At 34.9% G+C, this 9,986-nt stretch overlaps 1 protein-coding gene across 1 annotated transcript; it reads right to left on the reverse strand.

Annotated features, from left to right (window-relative positions):
• Nucleotides 1–9,502, reverse strand: LOC126826890 (protein SCO1 homolog, mitochondrial). Its single transcript, XM_050556002.1, has 7 exons — nucleotides 9,340–9,502; nucleotides 7,602–7,772; nucleotides 7,320–7,410; nucleotides 5,418–5,615; nucleotides 3,310–3,402; nucleotides 2,601–2,716; nucleotides 1–1,945 (listed from the first exon to the last, which is right to left on the reverse strand). Exons 1-7 carry the CDS (start codon nucleotides 9,400–9,402, stop codon nucleotides 1,808–1,810), a joined length of 870 nt encoding a protein of 289 aa, XP_050411959.1. The 5' UTR covers nucleotides 9,403–9,502; the 3' UTR covers nucleotides 1–1,807.
• Nucleotides 9,503–9,986: the final 484 nt, after the last annotated feature.

Below are 9,986 nucleotides of genomic sequence, written 5' to 3' on the forward strand. Positions count from 1 at the left end.
AAATTTTCAATATTTTATTAACAAAAATTATTGGTTATTGTATAAAGCAAACTACATAATATACAGTTTGACAATTAAAAAGGGAAAAGGTGAGTCTGAAATTGTTGTACTGGTTTCCGTTTAGAAATATATTCAAGGATATAAAAAGGTTGAACTCTTTATACTGGAGTATGTAATAATGAATTAACAGAGCATCTGAACTCTGATATTGTTTTGCTGCTCAGTGACATTATTAGAACAAGAAAATCACACAACAAACCAACATGTACCGGTACAATTATTACAAACTTACTATATTGCAACAGTATCCTATAACTCCAGTCAACATAAACCAGCGGCTGCCAGGCAAGATACGCCCACATTTTGCAAGAGATGGATAGAGAACAAGCTAAAAAATAAAAAGTGATAGAGTCAAACGTTTTTTTAAATCGGATAATAATTGTGACTTCTAGCTGAAAACACGAATTTTCGTACAATCAGGGGCCATATTTCATGAAGTTACAATCCGAAATATGAAAAGGAACCAAGATCTTTGGGTTATAAACATGCATTTCAAGTTTTATCAAAATCGGATAAAAATTGTGACCTCGATAGGGTCCACAAGAAAAAACTTGATTTTTCATACAAACAGGGGCCATAATCCATGAAGTTTTGATCCGATGCATGCCAGTATCGAAAGGAACCAAGATCTTTTGGAGATAAACCTATATTTTAAGTTTCGTCAAAATTGGATAAGAATTGTGACCTGTAGAGTGTCCACAAACAAATTGTGGACGGCTTGACGTCTGGACGGACAGGGGCGACGACAATATACGTCCATGTGAAAATGTGGCCGTGAAAAAATACTATACCCATCACCACAAACGCAGTTATTAAGCAAACTATGCTAGTTGAACAAGACGTCAACATGGCACCCACACAAGTGGGACAAGATGCCTTGGTTGTCACCATGTCAGCCAAATTAGTTGAACAAAGATGAACTTATCACCATGGTCCATATTAATTATTCCATTAACCAGTAATTTTTGGGAAAGAAATGTGAAATTTTGAAAGGAAGCATTTGAAGATCAATTAGAGAACACAGACATAATGATCACTCTTTGTAAACATTTTGTTTACCAAACCAAAAAGTATAAACAAATCCATCTTATTAGAAGCATTTCATTATTTTTCATGCAGTGGCTACATGTTAACAAAACTTACAGCAAACAAGAAATTAAAACTTAGTAGTAATTTTTAAGTTTCTACATTCTGCAAATTAACATTAAAGTTGCTATACAGACATGTTTCAGATCATAAAGCTATATATTATCAATCTGTTTTACAGAGGATTACGAAAGTCTTCTAATATCTCTGTAAAAGATGACTACCTTTAACACGTGACTTTTCATCACACGGCATCAATCATTGGCTCAATGGCATATGCATTGATTACATAAGACCTTACTGGTTCGGGCGGAATGGAGCCTTTTACTCATTTTAATACCCATTTACACTAAATAGGAAATAATTTTTACCTACAAATACGTCAAACGTCTTTGTTTATTTTTCTAATACATAAAAAAAATGTTTTAGAATTTAATTTGTCGGAGGAAAAAAGTTAATAATTGTGGCTCATTAAGTCGCATCGATGTAATCCTTATCAGTGATTGTCGCGGCGTAGCGAATATTCACTGCTGATCAGTATGATATATTATATTCCATCCAAATATTCAAAGCTTTCCATTTATTCTTAGAAATCACAATTCTAGTCAAAGCAGAAATTTCTTCCCAGTTCTATTGTAAAATAACCTATGATATACATGGACTAAGATTTTATTTGTTTAAATTGAGTCATATGTAAACTTATACTTGTAGCTATTTGATCATATGTTTTATTTTGTCCATAGTAATCGATAAATTCCCCATCTGGTCCAATCAGGTACATAATAATTGTATGATCAACCTGAAATTATACAAAAAAAAGTATGATAAATATTAATAATTGACTAATTTCCTTGCCAGGAACCAATCCCCAAGGGCTACTCTTCTGGCTGTTGTTTTTCTTCTTGGTGACAACACAGAATAAGCCTAATTCTCCGCCAATTTAAGTATGAATGACAGGAATCTTCGCAGGCTTGTTTATTGGACAAGTGTGCATCGATATAGTATGCTCATACTGGTTTCAATAATATCCCCCAGCCCCCTCCTAAAATTATAAATGTGCGCTTATCTGGACCCCAAATATGCCCACTAGCAGCAGAGTCATCACTCTGCAGGCTATAAAACCAATGTCCTGTATCACGTACATGATCTTTAAACGGGAAAATAACTCTGTGATTTATGCTCAAAAACCTCTGAATTTCCCAATACCCCAAATAACTTTCAAAAATTTCATCAAGAACCATGTCTCATTCATAAGCTAAAGCTTTAAAAGCAAATTTAAGCTATGAATAAAACTTTACAAAGAGGTGTTGATAGGGTTCACCCTTATGACTCGATGAATAATCTCACTATGTTTTGAAAAATTTCAGTGTTGCAAGTACTTGTGGATCGATTTTATTTTTAACAATACTACATCATGGACAATAATTTTCAGCTTCAAAGAATAACACACTTACAATATAATCTTCATCTTCATCTTTTGGTCCATTACTGTAATATACTCGATATGCTCTAGTTGCTTGATTAACTTGTTCTTTTGTACCAGTTAAACCAATTAACTTGTGTGAAAATTCTATAAAAATTGACAGATATATCAAATTATAATTAATCTTTTAATGGTCTGATAAATCAACTTCTGAATGGGGGAAGGGGGGGGGAATGGGGTTTAATATCCACTCAACACAAACTAGGTCATTTCGCTGCACAAACACCTGGTTCAAGTTACAACTTTATTTCAATAATGAGTCTTTTAGCAGTGGGAGGAAACAGGGGGTCACAGAGAAAACACACAAGGTTAGGCACCAGTGTGGGATCAAAACCATGCCGCTTGACTCAATAACAGACTTTATGATCTAAATCACACTCATTAGACCATTCGGATACCCTAATCGAAATGGAGTCCAGCAACTACAACATGGCAGCCAAAGAGAAAAATGTTGGCCAGAAAAGTTTTTTTTTTTTAATGTTCTTGTTTGCCAAAATATTAAATCAGGAGAATCAATTACTAAAAATATTTAGTAATTCTGGTGAGGTTTTTTTGTTTCAATTTGGTTTACTTTGATTATGTCCTGAAAATAGAACATTTGTACATATACCTGGTTCATATTTCATGCAGTTTACAACATTCTTTTGGGGAAAAGATTTTTGTGATTTCAAATAAATTACCTTTAACATAGTTTCTTACAGCACTAACCGTGTCTCGTTCTGGATCAACAGTTATAAATAATGGGGATACATTAGGTAAATTATCATCCTCATCTGCAAATCAAATAATAATAATGGTTATTTTAACCCCATAAAGGGCCCAACTTCAAGTCATTGCTCTATTACAGTTATGTAAAATGCTAAATGTGATATCCTTGACATATGAAGGAAAACATGAAATTATTGAAGTCGTTCTAATGATGCAACATGAATGGGAGAGTAGAGAGGATGTAGCCATTAATAGAATTGGCAATAGAATAGACTATTACTGGACATATGACTGACTAAAATAACTTCATGCCACATTTATGTTGTCACAAAGCTGTAATTTCATACTTTTCAGTATTTTGCAATGGGAATAGATTACAAATCCCCCCAAATTTCAAAAGTTTTGGCCAGCAACCCTACTTGACACTAAATATCATGGGTTTGAAAACAACTACCAAAGTTGTGGATGATATTTATATTTATACTTCTTGGGATGTTATTTCCTTTGATCTCCCATGCATGTTATAAAACGTATCAACCTGCTGTGACGCATTAGAGGGTGATATCTGATGACGTCACAACAGGTTTATATTATTCTGCAATGAAAAAGGAGACAAATTCTTTCTTTTAACATTTTATTCACTTTTATGTACAATGTTGTCTGACCATCAAGAACTTGTCTGAAACTCAACTTCTGGATTGTGTAGTATATCCATATCAGTCTTATTCCTAATTCGTAAATGTGAAACTATTCACATTAACTAAATATGGAATTCGGGGGGTAATATTCATCATTTTATTTTGCTTACTACCGAGACGAATCTAGACATCCAAAAACTAAGATCTTATATCCTCATATCTTCCAGCCAAGCCTGGAAATAAGGCACCTGTCACTGACAATGTCAGGCACAGATTCAGGCTTTGTCAGGCACAAAACCTCTGTTGCCTGTCATTTTGTCTGGCACTGATATGTCTCTTTTGCTGATATTATTAATACATGTCCGGCACTAAGTTGAAAATGTCAGATACTATTTCATTAGTGCCTGACATTTTGTCAGGTACATCTACAAGCGTCATTTCTAGGCCTGCTTCCAGCGCACACAGGTTTTTTCGATCACTATCGTGTTTATTATTCCGCCACACTGACCAACTGTTAAAAAAGTTCACAGCCCACTGATTTCTGTGTAAGGTATTTATGGGCACGATATTGTTGGCACATTCACTGACGACTTGTCACTCAAAAGTGAAAAGCATTTATTATTTGTATCTCACAATCCGAAATATCCGAGTACATCAAATTCTTGTTAAATATTTTTTGCATAAATTTTGCACTTTAACCAGCTTTAAATAATGGTTGTCAGAATCTATGTTTTCTTTTTCAACCATATTTTCTACAAACTGACTAGCGCGGATCAGTTCGTCGTCCGAATCGTTTCATAACATTGCATAAAATGAATGCCAGTTTGTGAACATGGTTACTAAAATGTAATGCATGAGCAACTTACGACTTGTTTTCTTAATTTTGTCATATCAGTTGCAGGGCCGATATGGGCTAAACCATTGTCTTATAGTTGAAATCAATTAGGATAGATTTAACAGTGATGTCGGTGTGTAAGACAAATATTACCCTAATACCCTCGGTCAGGGTAATATTTATCTCATAACTAAGTTCCAGATATGTAGTTGTTTCCACCACCAAGCAACGTCCACAATATTACAGGCACACGACTTACAACTGGCAACAACACATCAGAGTAGCAGAATACGATATCCATGACTATGCTGCTCTGTTAACAAAGTGTGTGTGAGTTAGTTGTATTTTATGTCCGCTTCCACCAAGGTGATATCACAGACAAATTGACTAAGTAGCTCTGTTCTCAACTAAGTAGCCCTGTTACTATGGAAAATCGATTCATAATCTATGCATTTTTGTCAAGCTAGTTGGATGGATAAATGTGAGAATCAACAGCTCTGTTTGTATCCGTAAGCTTTTTTTTTAAACCAGAAGTTTTATGAATATTGTATTCCTATTACCTATGTAAGTTTGATTAATTGAATTTCCAATCTGTTTTAGAACTCACCTATTTTGTCCACAGCTTTTATCATTTTCTCCAATTCATCTGGGCAAATATCAGGACAATGAGTGAAGCCAAAATATAGTAGTACCCATTTTCCATGAAAATCTGTACTTGCTGTTAATTTTCCATTATGATCTACTAAAGCCCATGGTCCACCTAATGAAGCCTTTCCTAAAGATCTACTTCTTTCTTTAGCTATTGCTGTAAAAAAGAAATTCAAAAATTGTTTACATTAAATGTCTCTGTTCACAACACAATCAATACATGTATTTGGTATAATTTGGATATTGTGTTTTAGTAAGCATTGAACTAAAAAAAAAACCTAAAGATCTTCAATACCTCAAAGCTTTCTTTGCTCCAAGCTTATCCACATTTTTTATATCAGAATAAATATGCTTTTAGTAACATAACAATGTGAATGTTGTGATATATTAGGTTAAATTTTGTGAATGTTTGTAATGCACAGTTACTCTCCTTTTGTTTACACTATTCACAAACCTATGCTCTGATAAAATTTAATCTCAAGGATCCTATAATATATAATTATGCATTCCGAGGGTTTACTCCCGCAATGCCCCCCAATCAAACAATGTTATGGTGGAGACGTGAAAACTTACCTGAGAGAGAGAGAGAAATGGGGTTTAACGTCCACTCAACACAAACCAGGTCATTTTGGGACTAACATATGGTTCAATTCTATTTCAATAATTTGCTTGCACGTAGGGGTCTTTAGCAGTGGGAGAAAACTCACGAGGTTGGACAGGCGACCCTACTCCTTGTCACGTACAACCGGGGAATCAAAACCCTGCCAGTTGACTCAATGACAGATGGTATGATACAGCGCGTGCGTGCTAACCATTCGGCCATCCACCCCCCCCTGAAAACTTAACCCCTTAACTGTGTAATTAATTTGACGTTAACTACCCCCTATTGCGTAATTAATTTGACGAAAAACGTCATATTTGGGCCTATTTTTTCCTGAATACAAATTTGAGTGGTCTTAAACCAAAATAAAACTAACAGTAAATAGAGTTGTCTTCCTTAATTAGATTCATCGACCAGGCGTAATAATACGTCTTTTCCGCGTGGTATAAGATTGTGTTCTAAGAATAGGTTGGGGAAAATACCTCCAGGGCGTTATATTACGTCCTACACACGGTGAGTGGCAGTTGTCCAGGACGTTATATAACGTCCTACGCAGTTAAGGGGTTAAGTAAACAAAGAATTATAGACTGTATCATTATTTGTTTCAGTCTATTTTGTCTTTTCATGTAGATTATGGTAAATGTAATAAACTATATATGAAGTTGTTTTTTGTCGAGTTGCAGTTTTACTTTTGTTGTAAACCACATTTCTGTGAAGCAGACTAGTTTTAATCCTTTTGTACATGTATTTGATAATCCACATGTTTGACTGCTGCTACCATGAGAACAATAGCGGGGGGCATAACGGGATTACCCCATTCCAAGGGCAGATCTAATGGGGAGGTTAGGGGGGAATGTTTATGTGGGGAGGTCTTCCATGTAAAATAATTAAAGTGTTCAAAATGAAAGTATCTAAAGCAAAAAATATCAAAATATTCCATAAACAAGTCTGTCAATGGGAAGGGAAATAAACCTTAGTTAGTTAGTTAGTTTAAAATACTTGTGAACTTGGCTAAAAATCTTTTCGTTGTATGTGTTATTTTCATTGGGATCACCATAAAGAAATGCTTTAGTATGTTTGGATTTAATTTTAAGTGACAGTCAGAGGAGATGTCTTAAGTTCCTAATTATTTTCACCTCACCTTGCTTGGTGCAAAAGGAAATGGGCTCTTTTGGAATTGACCCCTACCTCCATACAAAAATAGTGAATCAGAAAAAATCCGAAAAATTACCCATAAATCAATGAAGATAATACACATACCCAATTCTTTTTCTTTTTTAACATATCGTACGCCTAATAAACCAACACCTCCTATAGCTGTTATAATTCCCAATCCTTTCCATGATAAATACTGGAGAAAAAAGAAATATTGGTAACTGTCACAAAAAAATAAGAAAAATATTTGCATAATCAACTATTTTTCTTAGAAAGTAATGCTAATCATAACATAAAATTTCAAGAAATATTTTAAAATCTTCTAATATTGTGATAAGGGTCTGCAATTAAATTAAAAAAAATATGACTTATTTAATTTTTACTTACACCAGAGGTTTTTGGATTTTCCTGTGGTTTTGATGATTCACCTTGGGATGTACTGTATGGTCTTACAGTATTTTGTGGATTAATAAGTTGTAGATACTGGTAGGATATTTTGGAATTTGAAGTAATAAACTGGTAACTGCGTGCTGACTGTGATGCAAGAACTGGTAAATTCTGAAATAAATTTTAAAAAAATAATTTGTAATAAAATATATAAAGATATAGTTAATCGAAGCAGGTAAACCATATTCTCCGTATCAACAAAATATATTAGAACTGGTCTTTTGTTTATGCTTTAGATTCTCAAAAATGTACTTGAAAAGAGAGAGAGAGAGAGGGTTTAACATCCACTCGACACAATTAAACTAGGTCATTTCGGGACTAACATATGGTTCAATTTTATTTCCATAATTTGCTTGCGCGTAGGGCCTTTAGCAGTGGGAGGAAACCGGAGGTCCCGGAGAAAACCCACGAGGTTGGACAGGCGACCCTACTCCTTGAAACCACTCCAGTTGACTCAATGACAGACTTTATGAAAATAGTGTTGGATTATTATAAACTTGTGTCAAATGAATCGAGAAATGATTCGAGGTAAAGCGCCTAAAGATAGAAATTTAGTACCGTTGTGGCAGTTTCAGATGGTTCCTGGTGTGTGATTACCGTTTGGCGCATGCGCAGTTGTAGGAGTCAACTCACACCGTTACAGTCGCGGTGTGCATTGACTCCACGTGATAGGATTTCCCCTAAGATTTTCTTACGGTCAAATCAATATATAGACTATGTACCGATATTTACAGTATTACCACCACTAGAGGATGCAAATTGACGATCTTTATTATTATTATTTAGTATATATACCCGTCCACAATGCGAACATTCTCTCTTGTATTTGGGCTGTCTACATGCATGTTTGAATGTATGGGATGGTATAATAAATTTATATTTATGTTAAAGAAATCGGAATACTTCTTCTTCTTCTCTGGGGTTTTACGTCCACTTCCAGCTAAGGTGATATCGTAGACAAAAATCGGAATAAGAAATTCCATACTTTTATATTTGTGATAAATGAAGCCACGAAATATCAAAGGCCTTAATCTTCCTTTGGAGGTGAATTAATTGATAATTTCAAGCCAATCATCAATTTGTATGGTTTCCACTGATCGTACGTGTGAAGAACGACTAATCACTAAAAAAAAAAAACAACGGCAACAAATCACGAACGATAGAAGTATCAATTTCAAGCCAATCAACTTAGATCCTTTGATCGTGTAACTACTCATCACTAAAACAACAGCTAATCACGATAACAAGTATGTTTATTAATGACAAAACTCTAATCAAGTACATGATATACTTTTTCCTGTACTGACTAGGAACCAACTCGCACCTGAGGAAGTAGATATAGTTTCGTTGTTAGGAGAAAACACACACCAGGAGTCAACTCAAACTATCACACCGGTACTTAAACAAATGCTCTGACTGGGTTAATGAAGACGGGGTATGGTACTTGAAGGGTAAGATTAGATAAAGAGCTGGCAGTTCTCGCTATAAAAGTTAAACAAGAGGTTGCCATGCAAGATACACCCACATTTTGCAAGAGATGGATAGAGAACAAGCTACAAAAAACGATTTTTCGTACAATCAAGGGCCATAATTCAGGAAGTTACCAATGGAGCAACTCAGAATTACATAATGCATATAATATGATGATTGGCAATGCCTGTCATGAAAGTTTTCTCACCAATTTTTTACTCAGTAAGCAAAAGCACCTCTGGCAAAATTTTCTTGTAAGCATCGCCTCCATTTTATATTACATGCTAGTAGTAAATAAATTAAATATTACTCTTTTGCTTGCATAAATATTACTTCACAAATCTACACACGATGTGAGAAAAACAGGAGAGCGTAGGTCATTTGAATTTGAGAGTTACTTCCCTTTATTATGAGCAAGTGCAGGAGGACGAGAGTAGGCTACCGATAGTTCAAAATAGTCACCCATCCACCCCACACTGATCCACAGTGAATATTCGCTTGGCCGCTACAATACGGATGTCGCATTAGGTCTGTAAAACAGATTGCATCCACCCATCTGTTTTTGAAACTAGAAAAATATTTTTAAAACTAAATGTATGGCCGACCTATAAACTGGCTAATGTATACTATTCAAAAAAAGTAGGGGATATTTGATTTTGGGGGCATAATACTAAAATATGCAAATGACTACGAAAAAAGTCACTATAGAACCTAACAGAAGAAACATTTCCAGTTACATTTGACGCCCAAACGCACCAATAGCTACCGCATGGAATGCAGGTGATGCTTGGGATCATCATGGGGGTCCAACCCAAGATTTGCACGACTCTTGACTTTGAATGTTACAGTCATTGT

The sequence above is a fragment of the Patella vulgata genome, chromosome 7, assembly GCF_932274485.2.
Source record: "Patella vulgata chromosome 7, xgPatVulg1.2, whole genome shotgun sequence".
Classification (NCBI taxonomy): domain Eukaryota; kingdom Metazoa; phylum Mollusca; class Gastropoda; family Patellidae; genus Patella; species Patella vulgata.

Excerpts from the sequence above, each read along its gene's own strand:
- LOC126826890 (XM_050556002.1), bottom strand. The coding sequence starts at position 9,402 with ATGGAGGCGATGCTTACAAGAAAATTTTGCCAGAGGTGCTTTTGCTTA. Across the intron at positions 7,773-9,339 it reads GCTTACTGAGTAAAAAATTG|AATTTACCAGTTCTTGCATC; the intron begins GTGAGAAAACTT and ends AATTTATTTCAG. Across the intron at positions 2,717-3,309 it reads TGTAAGAAACTATGTTAAAG|AATTTTCACACAAGTTAATT; the intron begins GTAATTTATTTG and ends CAATTTTTATAG.